The sequence below is a fragment of the Panulirus ornatus genome, chromosome 3, assembly GCF_036320965.1.
Source record: "Panulirus ornatus isolate Po-2019 chromosome 3, ASM3632096v1, whole genome shotgun sequence".
In the NCBI taxonomy this organism is placed as follows: Eukaryota; Metazoa; Arthropoda; class Malacostraca; order Decapoda; family Palinuridae; genus Panulirus; species Panulirus ornatus.
In genome coordinates this window covers 2816069-2835500 of record NC_092226.1, presented here as the reverse complement: position 1 = coordinate 2835500, position 19432 = coordinate 2816069, and the positions used below count along the sequence as shown (strand labels likewise).

Here is a 19432-nt window from a genome sequence, read left to right as displayed (position 1 = left end):
TGCATGGGATAGGGTGAATTGGAACAGTGTGGTATACTGGCAGTGGCGTGCTATCAATGGGCTGAACCAAGGCATATAAAGAATCCAGGATGCAACACTGAAAGGTCTGTGTGGCCTGGTTGTGGATGGGGAACTAGTTTTTGGTGCATTACACATGACAGCTAGAGAATGGATGTGACTAGATGCAAACTGACTTTTTTTTTTTCTGGTGCCATCTCGCTTATGTGGGAAACAGCTATCAAGTACTTAAAAAGTCATGGAGTAATTAATGCTATTTCAGCATCTACATACCAAAGCCCTACAGAAAAAGAAATAAGGAGTTGAGTAAATGTCAAAAATTTGGGAATAATTAGAAGTGAAAGACTTGAATTTAAAGGACATAAAGAAAAGATGGTGCTTTTAGGTTAATAATGAGTGGAATGATATTAAGTACATTTGCAGCAAGAGAGACAATCAATCATGAAACTGTTTAGTGTACAAATAGGGACCTCTCAATTTATGGAAATTTGATTGATGCTATTTTTAGAGTAACACACATGGTCCACTTACACTTTCTTAAGTTTGTACGCACTTAAGTTTAGAATAGTGCAATCATCACTTGGCTGGCAGCATAATGGTGTGGCACTGCCAGCACTGAACATGAAAAGTGTATACACATGCTATGGATACAGTCTATAGTCATAGACTGCTACGGTATACTGTGCTGCAGTATATTGTACATTGCCCTTATTTTGCCCCTTGCATCATGCCACCAAACCGTCTTTTAAATTTTCCTTATAACAATGGTACCAATGAGGTTAAAATGGATGTGCTCAAATGTTATGATAATGAGAGGTGAACAAACAGCTGATATTAGCTGTGCCACTGGACTTAGTGAGTATACTTTGCAGATTATTTGTAACAGTGTAGAGGAGATCGAGCAGAGTGCATCTATCACCTCCTATTACCAAAGTCTGATATTGGAGAGAATGGAATGAATGTTGAGCACACTTATCGAACACCAAACATATGAAAATATTATCTTCAGCATGCTTGTGATACATGCAAAGGCCTGGATTATTATGCTGACTTAGCAGCAGAAGGAGCAACGAAGATTTTTCAAGCATGTCCTAGATGGTTTGTGAATATTTGGAAATATCACAATAACCACAACATTAAGATGACTGATGCTGCTTCTGCTGATGTCACTGCTGCTGAAAATTTCCCAGGAACTCTTAAGACTACTGATGAGGAATTACTTTGGAAGAGAATACCTCTGAGAATGTACACTTCCCATGGAGAGAAGATTTCACCAGGATTCATTGCTGTCATTGTTTGTCTCATTGCTTAAGGGGGAAATGCTGGAGGTGACTGAAAGCTTAAACCATTAATGGAGTACAATTCAGAAAATTCCTGGGTTCTTAAGGGATACAAGAAGCAATATTCTCCTGTCCATTATCATCATAATCCAAAGAGGTAGATAACAGGCAAAATTTTTTGTGATCATTTTCATGCAAAGCTCGACATAGAGCTGAGAAGCATATAAATTTCAAGATTCATCACTGACAATGATGCCCTTGGCCATCCATCTTCAATACTAGACCCTATTGAGAACATCAATCTTCCTTCAGCCCAAAATTAATCCAGGCAATGGACCAGGGAATGATATCTACCTTGAAGGCCACTAATTACTACGGAGAACACTTGCAAAGATCATGAAAGCTACAGAGAATGACCAGATGAATGTGAAGGAATTCTAGAAGTCCATCACCATCAGGGATGCCATCATGATCATCGGTGAGGCCTGGAAGGAAATCATCAGTGTCTGTATGAATGAATGGAGTGTGGTGGAAGCTTTTTCCTCAATTTCGTTCATGGATTCCAGGGGTTTTGGTGTTGACATAGAAGTATCAAGTGTGTGTGTGTGTGTGTGGTAGGGGTAGCTTTGATGTGGGTGAGGAGTTCATGTGGAAGAGTATCACATCAGGAAAAGCCCTCGAATGATGATGATCATCAGTAGGATACAGCATGCCATGAGAGGTGGAAACAGAAGAGGGGGAAGTTGAGCAAGTACATTCTCTGTCTAGCAAAAGGTTAACTGAAGAATTTCAAAACACTGACCTTGCTCTCACTATATTTGACAAGGATGACCCAAAGATAGTAAGGAGTTCGAAAGAGGTCCCAAATACTGTAGCTAACATCAGGTGCTACAGAGAATTCTTCCATGAGATGACAAAGAAGACTAAACAGAAAACACTAGATTTCTTTTTGAAGAAAAAGAAACACACAAGGAGGACCAGCCAGCAACACTTCAGATATGTACTAGCTGAACTCATTCAGCCATCACTATCACCTTCCACAAGTACATCATCTGACCCAGATAAATCCCTTCCTTAGAAACTCCACTCAACTCCTCCCTCTCCATCAGCGCCAGCAAGGAATTTAGGAACAGCACTGAAAGTAAGTTTTGTCATTTAGTTTATTTTCTGTTTTCATTAAAAAAAATTCATTGTAGAGTTTGTATGTTACAGTATATCATATTTCCAGGTACAAGTATTATGTAGTTTTTCATTGGTACAATAATCAGAACTGTCTTATTAATAATAAAACCCCCAACTCCATTACTTACATAATATGACTTGTGCGCTTTTGATTCATACCACCATTTTTAAGAATATAACTATCGCATAACTTCAGAAATCTCATAAGCTTGAATACTACTGTGCTGTAAGGTCATTAATAAAACAGACTGAATTAAACAGGGTAGAGAGAAAACAAACATTTCACAAGTAAAATAAATGAACTGGGGCATATGAATTACTACGAAAGATTAAAACAGCTACAGATTTACAATCTTCAAAATAAAAGGGAGATATATTCGTTAACAGATGCCTGTTAACAAGTAGAGGGATTAATAAACAATGTTTTAAAATGAAAGCAACCATCAGAGGAAAATAAAGAATGAATAAGTCAAGTGTGATTCCTAGGACAAATCGAAAAGGTTTCCGGGGAAGATACAAAACTGCCCAGCAAGGAACTTGAAGCGATTATTTAATGCAATACCTGGTGATCGAGGATGTAAGGCATGTGTACGTGTAGGAAGAGAGGAAAGTGATTGGTTCTCAGTGAATGTAGGTTTGCAGCAGGGGTGTGTGATGTCTCCATGGTTGTTTAATTTGTTTATGGATGGGGTTGTTAGGGAGGTGAATGCAAGAGTTTTGGAAAGAGGGGCAAGTATGAAGTCTGTTGTGGATGAGAGAGCTTGGGAAGTGAGTCAGTTGTTGTTCGCTGATGATACAGCGCTGGTGGCTGATTCATGTGAGAAACTGCAGAAGCTGGTGACTGAGTTTGGTAAAGTGTGTGAAAGAAGAAAGTTAAGAGTAAATGTGAATAAGAGCAAGGTTATTAGGTACAGTAGGGTTGAGGGTCAAGTCAATTGGGAGGTGAGTTTGAATGGAGAAAAACTGGAGGAAGTGAAGTGTTTTAGATATCTGGGAGTGGATCTGGCATCGGATGGAACCATGGAAGCGGAAGTGGATCATAGGGTGGGGGAGGGGGCGAAAATTCTGGGAGCCTTGAAGAATGTGTGGAAGTCGAGAACATTATCTCGGAAAGCAAAAATGGGTATGTTTGAAGGTATAGTGGTTCCAACAATGTTGTATGGTTGCGAGGCGTGGGCTATGGATAGAGTTGTGCGCAGGAGGATGGATGTGCTGGAAATGAGATGTTTGAGGACGATGTGTGGTGAGGTGGTTTGATCGAGTAAGTAACGTAAGGGTAAGAGAGATGTGTGGAAATAAAAAGAGCGTGGTTGAGAGAGCAGAAGAGGGTGTTTTGAAATGGTTTGGGCACATGGAGAGAATGAGTGATGAAAGATTGACCAAGAGGATATATGTGTTGGAGGTGGAGGGAACGAGGAGAAGAGGGAGACCAAATTGGAGGTGGAAAGATGGAGTGAAAAAGATTTTGTGTGATCGGGGCCTGAACATGCAGGAGGGTAAAGGAGGGCAAGGAATAGAATGAATTAGAGCGATGTGGTATACCGGAGTTGACGTGCTGTCAGTGGATTGAATCAAGGCATGTGAAGCGTCTGGGGTAAACCATGGAAAGCTGTGTAGGTATGTATAGTTGCGTGTGTGGACGTATGTATATACATGTGTATGGGGGTGGGTTGGGCCATTTCTTTCGTCTGTTTCCTTGCGCTACCTCGCAAACGCGGGAGACAGAGACAAAGCAAAAAAAAAAAAAAAAAAAAAAAAAACCTGGTGATCCAAGAAATCTATGTAGATTGATCAGAGAAACATTTAAAAGGAAGTTAGACATGACTGAAAAACATTCTGGAAGAACCTACAATAGATAACTACACCAGTGGAGGAGCTATAGAAACAATATAGCATTATACAACAAGAAAAATCTTTTCTCCTCATCTTGGTTAAATCCACATACATTCTGACATCCTAGCCTAAGACTCCTTACTTGGCTCCTTCTACTCCAGCTTTTGAGGATGATAAGCACTCCCTGATAGGCTCCCTTTTCTACTCTAACTTTCAGAAAATTGAAATACAAGTAAGTGAAGGGTTGTCATTTCTATTTCAACCTCCCTAGTAGCCTTCCATGTCATACATGGAATTTGTAGGGAGTATTCCTTCTCCCCATATCCCCAGGGAAACATGAGAAATGGCAAACATATGAAAAGAAAAAGGCAAGATGAGTGATGGGTTATGGTGAGGTAGTTAAGAGAAATGTCATTCTTCAATATACAAAGGAATACAAACAAATTAAAAAAAAACACAACAATGGGTCCTTTTGAGGTTGACTGCGATAGTGGAAGATATAAGAAACTCAAAGATCAGCATGGTAAAAGTAAGAATGCATACAGATTCTGATTCACCTTCTCGCTTACCAGCACTTTTACCTCCCTATTCCTCCTTACACCATACTTTCGCTTCTCCCTGATCCTCACCCCACTACAAGAACTGTGAAATGGTCTGGGTCTCCAAAGAACCCTATCACAGCTCTATCATCTAGCATGGCCTTTCTCAATGTTTTATCTACTACCGCATAGTCAATCAAACCCTTTTGCTCTTCTCTTCCATCATTTCTCATCCATGTATTACCTGTGGACCATCTTGTATTGCAAAAAAGTGTTTGCAAGGAATAAACCCCCTCTCTCAGAACAGACATCTACAAGATAACTTCAGTTCTCTTTTACTCAAAGCATTCCCCACTTACCAATATCTCGCCAACTTCATCACACCGCACCTCTGCATTCGTATCACCCATTACATTCACCTTTGTATCACACAAATTCTCCAGAAATGCTTCATTTCATGCTTATCTTGTAAGGTCTTCATATGCACAGGCACATATACAAATACATACTTCACAATTCCAATCTTTCCTATATTAAAATTTCAATGCTTGGATTTCAATAGGTTCAAAGTGTATGGATCAATAAAGCCAAAATCATATCACGAATGCATGTTTTTCAATTTTCAATAACAATCAGGAATGACTTCTGGTATGCTAACTGCTTGTATCATCATTCTCTCATGCTGTGAACACTGACAGAAGCATTACAATTCTGTTCCATATGACCATTGTTACAGTAATCACATCCATCTCCTCTTGACCCACATAGTCATATCAAATCAAACATGCATCAATTCTAATTTTTTTTACTATGGCTAAACTTAACTAAAAACCCAGTACTAAACTACTACAAAGGGATATAAAATTAATTATGCACATGCACATTTCATGCATTGCATGGATCCATCAAGCACAGCTGCATAAAAAGCATAAAAGTGCTCCACTAATTTTATCTCCTCTTCTTCACTACTAAACATTTGCACCTAAATATTCAGTTCTATAAAATTTGTCATGATATGAATGTTCACTCAAGCTCCATACTTCATTTTTAATCTCTTAAACTTGAGAACACATATGAATCCTGTCCACTCAGCACTTTCTTTTCCTAAATAACAAATAAAACAATTCTTATATAGGCTATAATTCATGATCCTACTAAATCAATTATAATTCTTCCCATTTCCAATTCCCCAAGTTGATCACACACATCCAGTCTCTCCAGTCACCCATACACTCTTTTTGTTGGTCACATAACCTAATAAAAAATCTTTAAAATAAGAAGTTTTATTCTTATAATAAACAATGCCTATACTCACCTGCTACTTTTAAAACTCTCCCTTGAACTGCTTTAGGAAGCTTAGATATGAGGGGAGCTACCAGACAGATGGACTGAGGCTTCCGAGTTCTGAAAAAAAAGACAAATTTTGTTCAATGCAGCTCAATCTTTTCTTTATAGTGACTGACATAATCTAATAAGGATTCTGAAAAACAAGAAGCTTTATCAGCATAAACAGTGCCTATACTCACCTGCTACTTTTAAAACACTCTCTTGCACAACTTTAGGAAGCTCAGATATGAGGGCAGTTACCAAACAGCAATTCAGGGTGATGGTTCTAAATGTTAATAGGATGACTAGTTTGAGTAAATGAATGTTAATAGGATGACTGGTGTGTCAAAGGAGGGAGCTTGTGGAGAAATTTTAAAGTTATGTGATGGATGTGCAGGAAATTGGACAGAGTACATGTAGAGTGAAAATGAAAAGTATGAAAGCACGTTGTGGAGTGCGTGTGGAAGGAGGAATGCTATGGATAAATGAAAATTATCTGAAAAGAGGGAGAAGAGGATGTGCAATTGTGATATCAATGCAATATGGGAGGGTATTACAGAGTATGGATGGAATACATCAAGAATACTGTGTGTGAAGGGAAAGACGACCAGAACCATGGGTATATGTAAATGTACCTGTTAATATGAAGATTGAGAAAGTTAAGAATGAAGCATTTTCAAAGATATCTGAATGACAGAATCATGAGGAGAGAAATTAATGGGTGACATGAATGTGAAGGTAGGATGTGATGAAACTGGCAAGATACTTGGTAAATGGGGAGTGTCTGAAGCAAATGAGAATGGAAGTCATCTTGTGGTTGTCTGTGCTGAGACAGGTTTGTTCCTTGCAAACATCTTTATTCAACACAAGATAATCTACAGATGTGCATGCATGAGAAATGATGGAAGACAAGAACAAAAGGGTCTGACTGAATATATGGCTGTGGATAAAAGGCTGAGAAAGGTTGTGCTGGGTGCTTGAGTTGTGGGAGGATTCTTTGGAGAGAGACCATTCTGCAGTTCTGGAGAGTAGGATCAAGGAGAAGTAGAGGAATGGTGTAGGAAAGAATGGTGAGGTAAAAGTGATGGCAAATGAGAAGATGAATTGGAAAGAATGCAAGAAGTAAGAAAGGAGGATGACCAAAAAATTAGATAGAAGTGCAGTAAATGTGGGAGTGTAGTCATATGTGATTATGTGAGGCATTTAAAATGTTTAGAGAAAGACTGCTAAAGGCTGTTAAATTAGAAGTTTGACACATGGTCCCGAGATATAAGAATAAAAGGTTAAATGCACAGTGGATGTATGAGATTAAATTTCCTGTGTAAGAGGTGAATGCTTGAAAAGAAATAAACATTGGAAGTTCAGTTAAGGAGGAGGGAAGAATATGATGTGAAAACATAGTGTTGAAGCTGACTGAGGAAACAAAGAAAGCGTAGAAGATTTTGAAACAGAGTCAAGTGAAAAGTTCAGGAAAATTATGAAATTGTGCCGGAAGGGCATGAAAAAGAAGGAAGGTGGATGTAACAGTGGAAATGTAAATGCGAGAAGTAAGGGACTTCCTGAATCAAAAGGTGGAAGTGAAAAAAAAAGGATGGACAGTGTATTTTGCAGAACTGATGAATATCAGAGAAAGTGAGGCAGCAGTAGTTACATGCATGGGTATGGAGAATGAAAGAAAAATGATACAAGTGCTGGGGTCTACAGCAAGAATGGAGGTAAAAAGGGCTACAATAAGGATGAAGGTAAGAAAGGCACCTGGAGTGGATGGGATTACAATAAAAAATGTTGAAATTTGGAGGAGAGAACGTTTGTTAGAGTGGATGTATTTAATATGTAATTTCACAAGGAAGCAAAGGGTTGTGCCCGAGGACTTATTGAAAGCAATTATTGTTCTTTTATTCAAAGGAAAAGGTGCTAAGGACATATGTAGCAATAGTAAGTGAATCAGTCTGTTAAGTATACCAGGAAAAATGTATGCAAGAGTGTTGACTGAGACAGTGATGAAAATACTGAATACAGAATAAGTGATGAGCAAGAAGATGAGTAGATTAGATTTTTGTGGTGAGAATGACTGAAAAAGTATCTTGTGAAAAGTAAGATGCTGTATGCAGTTTTTATGGATCTGGAGGATGGGTATGACAGAATCAAGTGGAATGCCTTATGGGATTTATTAAGGATAAGTGGGGTAGGGGAACAAATATTGAATGGTGTGAAAGCCTTCTATAGAGGAGCAAATGCATGTGTAAAAGTGGATGAAGGGTTAAGCAAAAGTTTCAGTGTACATGTGGATGTATGGCAGGACTGTGATGTCACTTGGCTTTTTAACTTGTATATATGGATGCACAGTGGCAGTGTTATAACCAATGAGATTAGGAGGTGCTGCTACAGCAGTTCAGGTTCAAAAGTTGGGAAAGGTTTTGAATTTCAGTGCCACAAGAGGATACTCTAGTTTTCTGGAGTATGCAAGTCTTGCCCCATCTTCTCAAGGTGACCTTGTTATTATACCCTTAAATGCAGAACACAAGTGGAAGGCATTGCCCAACTCCATCAGGGTAAAGTCATTCTTTTCTTTTTTAAACAGAGACTCAGACAATTGATATGTGCCGGGATTTTACTTTTTTAGACAATTTGAGGGCCTAACTGCCTCTGAGAAACACTGTGCAAGAGTTGCCCTTTGCCAGTGGTCTGCCGAGGGTGAGGTACAAATGGCTAAGAAAAGGCATTGGATTCCACCAGTAACACTGAGGAGTAAATGGGATGTGCGATTAAGGATTATGGCTGTCAATGTAAATGGGATAACTGGTGATTGTAAAAAGAGGATGCATTTCAGAGATTTAAAACTTATAGTCTGGAGGTGCCCAGGATTGGGGAAACTCATATACTTTGGCAGGGTGTATGGAATGAAAATGGAAATGATGAATGCAAGTTATGGGAGGGCATGGAAGGAACAGTGGTATGGACAGGAATGAATGAAAATTATCTGAGGAAAGGGGAAAGAAGAATGTGCAATTCTGCTATCACTGAGAGTATGGGAGGGTGTTACAGGGCATGGATGGAAAGGACCAAGAATAGTGAGAGTGAAAGAAAGGACTGGATTTGTAAAGTATGCAGGCGCCCATGAACATGCAAGGTAAAGATGAAATGAAGCATTTCTGGAGAAATTTGAATGACTATAAGTGGTTTTGAGAAGGAGAGATAGTTGTAATGGGTAATATGAATTTGAAGGTGGGATGTGGTGAAACTGTTAAGAAACTTGTTGAATAGGGAGTGCCTAGAGTAAATGAGAATGGAAGTTATCTTGTGAATGTCTGTGGTGAGAAGGGTTTATTTCATGCAAAAAGCTTTTACAACACAAGATGATCCAGAGGTAAACAAGGATAAAAAACGATGGAGGAAAAGAACAAAAAGGTTTGATAGACTATGAAGCAGTGGATGAAAGGTTGAGAAAGGCTGTGATAGAAGCTAAACTTGTTCGGGGATTCTCTTGAGGCTGACCATTTTGCAGTTCTTATGTGGGGTGAGGATCGAGGAGAAGTGGAGGAATGGTGTAAGGAAGAATGGCGGGGTAAAAGTGTTGCCAAGAGAGAAGATGAATTAGAATGAGGAGGGGTAAGAAAAAAGGATGACTAAAAGTCTGGATGGAAGTGCACGAAATGTAGGGATGCATTTATGTGTAAATGAGGTGTCTAAAAGGTTTAGAGAAGGACTATCAAATCAAAGGTTGTAAAATTAATAGTTTGATACAAGGTTGTGAGATATAGGAATAAAAGGGGAAATGCACAGCAGATGGATGAGATTAGAAATGCTGTGGAGGAGAAGAAAAAGGCATGTGGTAGACTGCTTGAAAGGAATGTACCAGTAGAAGTATAGCAAAGGAGGTTAAAATATAAGATATGTGAGCAGAATGTTCTGAATCTGAGAGAAAAGCAAAGAAAGAGTAGATGAAGATTTTGGAGGAAAGTTGAGTAAAAAGTTTAGAAAAATTGTGCTGGAAGGGGGTGAAAAAGGAAAGAGGTGAATGTAACAGTGGAAATGTTTATGTGAAAAGCAAGGTGCGGGAGTTGCTGAACCAAAAAGGAGTACGTGATATGAAAATGGAAAGAGTATTTTGAAGTGATGAACAGAGGAGAATGTGAGGCAGCAGTCGTTACATGCATGGGTATGGAGGATGGAAGGAACAGGATACAAGTGAAAGGGCCTACAGCAATAAGGGAAGTGAAAAGAGCAATAAAGAGGCTGAAGGTAAGAATGGCACTTGGAGGGGATGGGATTATGGCTGGAATGCTGAAGTATGTAGGAAAAGTGTGATAGACTAGATGCACCTGATATGAAACTTAGCATGGGAACAGAAGATTGTGTCTGAGGTTTGGGTGAAAGCTATTACTGTTCCTTTATTCAAAGGAAAAGGTGCTAAGGATGTATGCAGCATTTATTTGGGGAAAAGTCTGTTAAGTAGAAAATGAAAAGTGTATCCTGTTTGACAGAATGATGGAAGTGATTGAATGCAAAATAAGTGAGGAGCAAGGGGAATTTAGCAAGGTAGGGAATGTGTGGTTCAGATTTTTGTGGTAAAAATGACTGTGGAAAAGTATCTAAGGAAAGATAAGAACCTGCATGCAGCTTTTATGGATCTAGAGAATAAGTATAACAGAGTCAAGTGGAATGCTTTATGGGAAGTGTTAAGGATATATGGCATAGGGGAACAACTCCTAGAAGGTGTGAAAGCCTTCAACAGAGTAGCAAATAAATATGTGTGAATGGAGAGTTGAGCAATACTTCTGGCATACATGTGGGTGTAAGTAGGGCTGTGTGCTGTCACTGTGGCTTTATATGGAAGTAAGGGGAGTGGGGGAGGAATGGGATGTATTTAGGGAATCAGTGATGGATTGCGCAAAAGATGCTTGTAGCATGAGAAGAGTGGGAGGTGGGTTGATTAGAAAGGGTAGTGAGTGGTGGGATGAAGAAGTAAGATTATTAGTGAAAGAGAAGAGAGAGGCATTTGGACGATTTTTGCAGGGAAAAAATGCAATTGAGTGGGAGATGTATAAAAGAAAGAGACAGGAGGTCAAGAGAAAGGTGCAAGAGGTGAAAAAGAGGGCAAATGAGAGTTGGGGTGAGAGTATCATTAAATTTTAGGGAGAATAAAAAGATGTTCTGGAAGGAGGTAAATAAAGTGCGTAAGACAAGGGAGCAAATAGGAACTTCAGTGAAGGACGCAAATGGGGAGGTGATAACAAGTAGTGGTGATGTGAGAAGGAGATGGAGTGAGTATTTTAAAGGTTTGTTGAATGTGTTTGATGATAGATTGGCAGATATAGGGTGTTTTGGTTGAGGTGGTGTGCAAAGTGAGAGGGTTAGGGAAAATGATTTGGTAAACAGAGAAGAGGTAGTAAAAGCTTTGCGGAAGATGAAAGCCGGCAAGGCAGCAGGTTTGAATGGTATTGCAGTAGAATTTATTAAAAAAGGGAGTGACTGTATTATTGACTAGTTGGTAAGGTTATTTAATGTATGTATGACTCATGGTGAGGTGCCTGAGGATTGGCGGAATGCGTGCATAGTGCCATTGTACAAAGGCAAAGGGGATAAGAGTGAGTGCTCAAATTACAGAGGTATAAGTTTGTTGAGTATTCCTGGTAAATTATATGGGAGGGTATTGACTGAGAGGGTGAAGGCATGTACAGAGCATCAGACTGGGGAAGAGCAGTGTGGTTTCAGAAGTGGTAGAGGATGTGTGGATCAGGTGTTTGCTTTGAAGAATGTATGTGAGAAATACTTAGAAAAGCAAATGGATTTGTATGTAGCATTTATGGATCTGGAGAAGGCATATGATAGAGTTGATAGAGATGCTCTGTGGAAGGTATTAAGAATATATGGTGTGGGAGGCAAGTTGTTAGAAGCAGTGAAAAGTTTTTATCGAGGATGTAAGGCATGTGTACGTGTAGGAAGAGAGGAAAGTGATTGGTTCTCAGTGAATGTAGGATTGCGGCAGGGGTGTGTGATGTCTCCATGGTTGTTTAATTTGTTTATGGATGGGGTTGTTAGGGAGGTAAATGCAAGAGTTTTGGAAAGAGGGGTAAGTATGAAGTCTGTTGGAGATGAGAGAGCTTGGGAAGTGAGTCAGTTGTTGTTCGCTGATGATACAGCACTGGTGGCTGATTCATGTGAGAAACTGCAGAAGCTGGTGACTGAGTTTGGTAAAGTGTGTGAAAGAAGAAAGTTAAGAGTAAATGTGAATAAGAGCAAGGTTATTAGGTACAGTAGGGTTGAGGGTCAAGTCAATTGGGAGGTAAGTTTGAATGGAGAAAAACTGGAGGAAGTAAAGTGTTTTAGATATCTGGGAGTGGATCTGGCAGTGGATGGAACCATGGAAGCGGAAGTGAATCATAGGGTGGGGGAGGGTGCGAAAATCCTTGGAGCCTTGAAGAATGTGTGGAAGTCGAGAACATTATCTCGGAAAGCAAAAATGGGTATGTTTGAAGGAATAGTGGTTCCAACAATGTTGTATGGTTGCGAGGTGTGGGCTATGGATAGAGTTGTGCGCAGGAGGATGGATGTGCTGGAAATGAGATGTTTGAGGACAATGTGTGGTGTGAGGTGGTTTGATCGAGTAAGTAATGTAAGGGTAAGAGGGATGTGTGGAAATAAAAAGAGTGTGGTTGAGAAAGCAGAAGAGGGTGTTTTAAAATGGTTTGGGCACATGGAGAGAATGAGTGAGGAAAGATTGACCAAGAGGATATATGTGTCGGAGGTGGAGGGAACGAGGAGAACTGGGAGACCAAATTGGAGGTGGAAAGATGGAGTGAAAAAGATTTTGCGTGATCGGGGCCTGAACATGCAGGAGGGTGAAAGGAGGGCAAGGAATAGAGTGAATTGGATCGATGTGGTATACCAGGGTTGACGTGCTGTCAGTGGATTGAATCAGGGCATGTGAAGCGTCTGGGGTAAACCATGGAAAGTTGTGTGGGGCCTGGATGTGGAAAGGGAGCTGTGGTTTCGGGCATTATTGCATGACAGCTAGAGACTGAGTGTGAATGAATGGGGCCTTTGTTGTCTTTTCCTAGTGCTCCCTCGCACACATGAGGGGGGGAGGGGGATGGTATTCCATGTGTGGCGAGGTGGCGATGGGAATGAATAAAGGCAGACAGTGTGAATTGTGTGCATGGGTATATATGTGTGTGTCTGTGTGTGTGTATATATGTGTACATTGAGATGTATAGGTATGTATATTTGCGTGTGTGGAAGTGTATGTATATACATTGTGTATGGGGGAGGGATGGGCCATTCTTTCGTCTGTTTCCTTGCGCTACCTCGCTAACGCGGGATAAAGCGACAAAGCAAAATAATATAATAATATGGTGATCTCCGTAAAGAAGGCAGGCATAATCATACGTTTTTCCAATGTAAACTTCTGAGGCAAATTACATGCATTAATAAATTACTATATAAAAGGATATGGCTTCTCCTACACTCTGTTTATTCAAAAAAGAAAAAAGATAATTTCATCATGGTAATCCAACACCAAAACATTACCTGTGACCAGACAGTGAGTGAGACATAGGTGATCGATCTGGGTCATGGTTGAGGTGGAACACTTCTATTGCAGCCTGAGCCACATTGTCAAGCCATGAATTAAGCTCCTGAGATGAAACTCGCTGTTGTTCATACATTAGGTGAAGGTCCAACCAGGAGATGCGCAAACTCCATTCATCTAAATCCTTCAAAAATACATTAATAAGTAACATTACTCAAAAACTTTTGTATGTTGGTTTCATAACCAAAGTGATATTGTTATGTTTTGCTTTAAAGTATACAGGAAAGTTTCTATATTATCTTGCTCATATATAAAGTACACAGAACTATGCCCTTTCATGACATGAAAATAAATTTACACAAAACATCTGCATTTATGTATTTTTTTTACTTTCTTTTTTATACCTTACTATCTTTCCCCTTAAGCTAGGATCAGGAATGAATAAAAAAAAAAAAATGGCATCATCTGCTCACATACAGTCTCTAGCTGTCATGTACAATGTCTGCAGACAAAAAAAAAGTCATGAGGGAAGTGAAAAGAGAGGAGGATTACATCAGCTTACAAGGAGACATAAACAGACTCCGAAGTTGGTCTGAAACATCATTGATGAAATTCAGCCCTAGCTAATGTAAAGTAATGAAGACAAGACAAGGTGAAAGAAGACTTCAATATGATTATTACCTAGCAGGAAATAAGCTTCGGGAGTTGACATCATACCTAACCTGTGTCAGAGTTCCACAAAAGGAGAAAAGTCAGAGGTCAACTATCTGCTAGAAAATATCAAAACAGTTTTCAAGTGTTTAAGGATAAGAAAATATTTAGCAAGCTATTCATATCCCACATATGATACAAAACTTGAACATGCTTCATGGGTTTTGTTAGTGCACCTAAAAAAGCACAAAAAGCTCATGGACGGTCAAGAAATGGGCAACAAAGATTATTCTTTTAGTTTTCTACATTAGCAAGGTAGTGCCAGGAACAGAAAAAGATGAGCTAAATTCACTCCCATCCATTCTCTTGCTTTCACATGCAATGCACCGAAACCACAGCCCCTATCCCCAGAGTGGTGAGGTTAAGTGAGCTTGGAAAGGAGACTTGTGTAAGGAAGCATCAGGAGAGATTGAGTGCAGGATGACAAAAGGTGAGAGCAAATGCTGTCAGGGGAGTGGGTGAGGAATGGGATGTATTTAGGGAAGTAGTAATGGCTTGTGCAAAAGATGCATGTGGCATGAGAAAGGTAGGAGATGGGCAGATTAGAAAAGGTAGTGAATGGTGGGATGAAGAAGTTAAGCTGCTAGTGAAAAAGCAAAGAGAGGCATTTGGACAATACTTGCAAGGAAGGAGTGCAAATAACTGGGAGAGGTATAAAAGAAAGTGGCTGGAGGTCAAGAGAAAGGTGCAAGAAGTGAAAAAGAGGGCAAGTTGGGGTGAGAGAGTATCACTGAACTTTAGGGAGAATAAAAAGATGTTCTGGAAGGAGGAAAATAACATGCGTAAGACAAGAGAACAAATGGGAACATTGGTGAAGGGGGCAAGAGGGGAAGTACCAACAGGTAGTGATGAAGTGAGGAGATGGAGTGAGTACTTTGAGGGTTTGTTGAATGTGTTTGATGACAGAGTGGCAGATATAGGGTGTTTTGGATGGGGTGGGATGCAAAGTTAGAGGGTCATGGAGAATGGTCTGGTTAAGAGAGAAGAGGTAGTGAAAGCTTTGGGGAGGATGAAATCTGGCAAGGCGACGGGTTTGGATGGTATTGCAGAGGAATTTATTTAAAAAGGGGGTGACTGTGTTATTGACTGGTTGGTAAGGATATTCAATGCATATATGGAACTTGGTGAAGAGCCTAAGGATTGGTGGCATGCATGCATAATGTCACTGTACAAAGACAAAAGGGATCAAGGTGAGTGTTCAAATTGCAAACGCATAAGTTTGTTGAGTATTCCTGGGAAGTTATATGGTAGGGTATTGATTGAGAGGGTGAAGGCATGTACAGAGCATCAGACTGGGGAAGAGCAGTGTGGTTTCCGAGGTGGTAGAGGATATGTGGATCAGGTGTTTGCACAGAAGAATGCGTGAGAAATACTTAGAGGAGAGTGAATGGTTCCTATTGAATGTTGGTCTGTGATGTCCCTATGGCTGTTAAATTTGTTTATGGATGGGGTGGTTAGGGAGGTAAAAGCAAGAGTTAAGGAGAGAGGGGCGAGTATGCAGTCTGTTGAGGATGAGAGGGCCTGGGAAGTGAGTCAGCTGTTCGCCAATGATACAGCTCTTGTGGCTCATTTGAGTGAGAAGCTGCAGAAGTTGGTGACTGAGTTCGGAAAAGTGTGAGAAATATATACATTACATAGGAGGCTCTAGTCATAGAGAAAGTACACATCAAGGCTGGGCCCTAATTGAAATACTGAGAGGTTAATGAAAGGGGAAAAGAAGAGACAATTGAGAGTATTTACAAATTATGGTGAAAGTGAAGAACCCGTCTTTTAAAATGTACCAGGACATAGTTATTGGAAAAGACATGAGAGGATACAGCATTCTAAAGCATCAAGGTGTAAGGAAAGAAATAGGTATTACAAAGACACCCCGAGTTGCCAATGCCTTCAAAGTATAATTATGTGATGCAGCAGATTGCCGAGCATTGCGTGGTCCAGCTAGTAGTGTGGGTAAACAAATACTAAGCTCTCAGGAGCAAAACCCAAGGCAATCTATCTATCTACCTATCTATATCTCTTGATGCCTATTCCCTCCTGGAACTACTTCTAGGGGGTGGCCACATTCTCCAATACTGGTGAACTCCAGGGCCACTTTCTAGTCTTTAGTGCCTCAACCTTAATAGGCCACCGGCAAAGAGCCACTCTATGAAATGCAATGTTTTACGAGGATCCTACCTAATAATCCTACCTGGTACTACCTAATGTTCCAGCCTAATACTTTTACCTAATGCCCCCACATATGTTCCTACCAACTACTTCTACCTCGACTTAATGCTCCAGTCTAATGTTCCTATAAACTTTTTCTCTCTATGGATTCTACCATTTTGCCAAAAAGCAGGGCTAGTGCATAGCTCTCACCACTGGAAAATCTACAGTTACAAAGAATAAGTTATTTGAGTTTGGCATGGTAAAGTGTTATGTTTGTGGACAAAATACCAGTAGTCCACATGTGGATGAGGCAGATAGAAAATACAGCTACCTGGGTCAGATGAGTGCAACTTGACAACCAATGAAGTGCATATGTGACACAGAGAGATTGTATGTTTGTAAAGAGAATGCCAGCAGTTCATATGAGGGTGACGCTGGAAGAAAAAACAGCTACCTGGGTCAGAGGAGTGCAACTTGACAACCAATGAAGTGCTAGCTCACTATGCAACCGTCTCTAACCCTCCCAATACCCAGGCAGGTAGTATCGGCTTCCTACTAACTACTACCTACTAAAGCAATACCTATAAAACAGAGAAAGTAACCCAACACCGCAGCATATGGAATGCAGGTCAAGTTTTGAAGTTAGTCTGGATGAGTTTATAAGTTGGACCAATTTCAATTCAACTCTGTCGTGTAAAGATGCAGAGCCAGAATAACTCCAGATGTGAAAGCAGTACTCCACACACAGATGCATCAACCCTTTGCATAAATGGAGCAACTGTTCAGAAGAAAAGAAATTCCGACATCTAATCAGGACACACAGTTTGTTAGAGGCAGACTTAGCTATATCCTTAACATGGGGTAACAAGATAGAGTGGATATTACAGTAATACCAAGTATGTTCATTGAATTAAAAGGTGGAATTACAAGGCTGTCAAAGGAGATGGAAAAATTGTGAGGAGTGTTTGATAGAGAGATGGGCAGAAACTGGGTCTTGGAGGCATTAAACTTAACTAAATTTCACCTACCCCACTGAGATTTCCTGTCCAAGCCTGAGTTTATTTAGGAAATTGTTTCAAGATGAGATGCAGATGAAGTGAGAGAAGAATAATAACTGAAGGATGTGGAAGGATGTTGCCTTGAGTTGTTAACATATGAGTGCATTTGATTATGTGTGGAAGAGAGAAAATTGTTGATGAAAAGAAGAAAAAGTGTAGGAGACAGGAAAGAAACTTGAGGAACATCACTACTGATGGAGAAAGGGGAAGAGGCTGATAGAGCAGCAAACATAGAGATACACTGGCGAAAGAGGAACCTACATATGAGCGAGCAAAGTGAAAGAGAGAAGCCAAAAGAGGGGAGCTTAGAGATGAGACCCTGATGCCACATCCTGCCATAAGCTTTGGATATGTCAAAGGCAACTGCATAAGATTCCCCAATATCTTTAAGGCATGATGACCAGTAAGATAAGAAACAATATCACCAGTAGGTCTCACCTTAAGGAAGACATACTAGTGACGAGAGAAGACTGAGATTCAAGATGTCCGAGGATATGGGAGATGAAGAGGGATTCAAAGACTTTGGAAATGGTAGATGTCAAAGCAACAGGATGATAGTTAGAGGGGCTAGAACAGTCACTCTTCTTAGAGGTGGAAGTACCAATACATACTTCCAAGAAGGGGAGTTTGGTTTTTAAAAAGACATGGAACAGACAAGCACGCACAAGTGCAAGTTCAGAGGTACACTCTTTCAGTACATGGGGATGGATGCCATTAGAGGATAAGTCTTGTTTACGTCTAGAGAAAGAACTGCTTTTTGGACAATTTGAAAAGAGATTACAGGAAGGGACAAAGGATTAGAAAGAAGAGCATCAGGTGGTAAAGAATTGCTATGGTCATTCAAGGTAGAGTTGGAGGAGATATGGGAAACAAGGAGAGATACTATGTCTATGGGGAAGAAAGTTATAGTAGTGTCAGAACAGAAAAGTGAAGGAAAGATAGAGCAACAGAAGTTGTTACCAATGCCCAAAGCTAAAGACCAGAAAGACCTATTGGTGGATGATGAGGAGAGGTTATTGCCTCAAGAAAAATGTACTTGTAATAATTATAGGCATTGATAAATGCTGAATGGGAATCAAATGAAGGAGAGTTTTTCCAAGCCCGATATGCCTGGTCCCTTGCATGAATGGCTTTAGGACAGGAATGGTTGAACCATGGACTGGATGAAAAGGGTATCTTGGAGGAATAGGGGATAAATGCTTCCGTTCCTTCAACAGTAACCTCTGCTGTGCATTTGGTGGAGAAACATCACCACACAAAAGAAATTCCCCAGGGAAAGTCAGAAAAGAATTTCATTTACTTATTCCAGTCAGTTTTGTTGAGGTGCCAATATATACATCTAGAAGAGGCTGCTGGAGGGGCAGATGTCACTAAAATATATACATTTTTGAGAGTGTTGTCAGATGAACTAATTAACATGACTCCAGTCAAGCTAGGATGACCTCTGCAATAGGGTCAGCACAGCTGGTGGCATCCCAACGTGGGAAGAAGTACATGTCCTAAGAAAGGTTGGGGTAAAAACTGTGTACGGAACACCAAAGAGTACCCAAAAATGCCAAAGTTGACATTTCAAGAGGGGAATAAGGGATGGACATATCCAGTCTGAAACACCATAGAAAATATTTAAACTGGGAGACCAAGAAGCTGGTGCAATGTGTCTCCAGTAGCAGGATTCAAGTTTAAAAAATAGAAGTTACATATGTTAGAAGAGTGGTGGTGGTGACTATAAATTCCAGCTTAAAATGAAGGGAATAAGATAAAAAAAACCTGAAGGACACTGGGATAATCCTGAGTACAGATGCTCCA

The 19432-nt window shown here is 40.1% G+C and overlaps 1 protein-coding gene across 2 annotated transcripts in view; it reads right to left on the bottom strand.

Annotated features, from left to right (window-relative positions):
• LOC139760017 (mediator of RNA polymerase II transcription subunit 12-like protein) overlaps positions 1-19432 on the bottom strand; it is a 456094-nt gene that overhangs the window by 16282 nt on the left and 420380 nt on the right. For both annotated transcript variants that reach the window (XM_071682758.1, XM_071682766.1), the window contains exons 28-29: positions 13709-13893; positions 6168-6256 (exon numbers count right to left, since the gene is read on the bottom strand). In XM_071682758.1, the coding sequence (XP_071538859.1) occupies positions 6168-6256; positions 13709-13893 (274 nt within the window). The remainder of the gene's footprint in view (positions 1-6167; positions 6257-13708; positions 13894-19432) is intronic.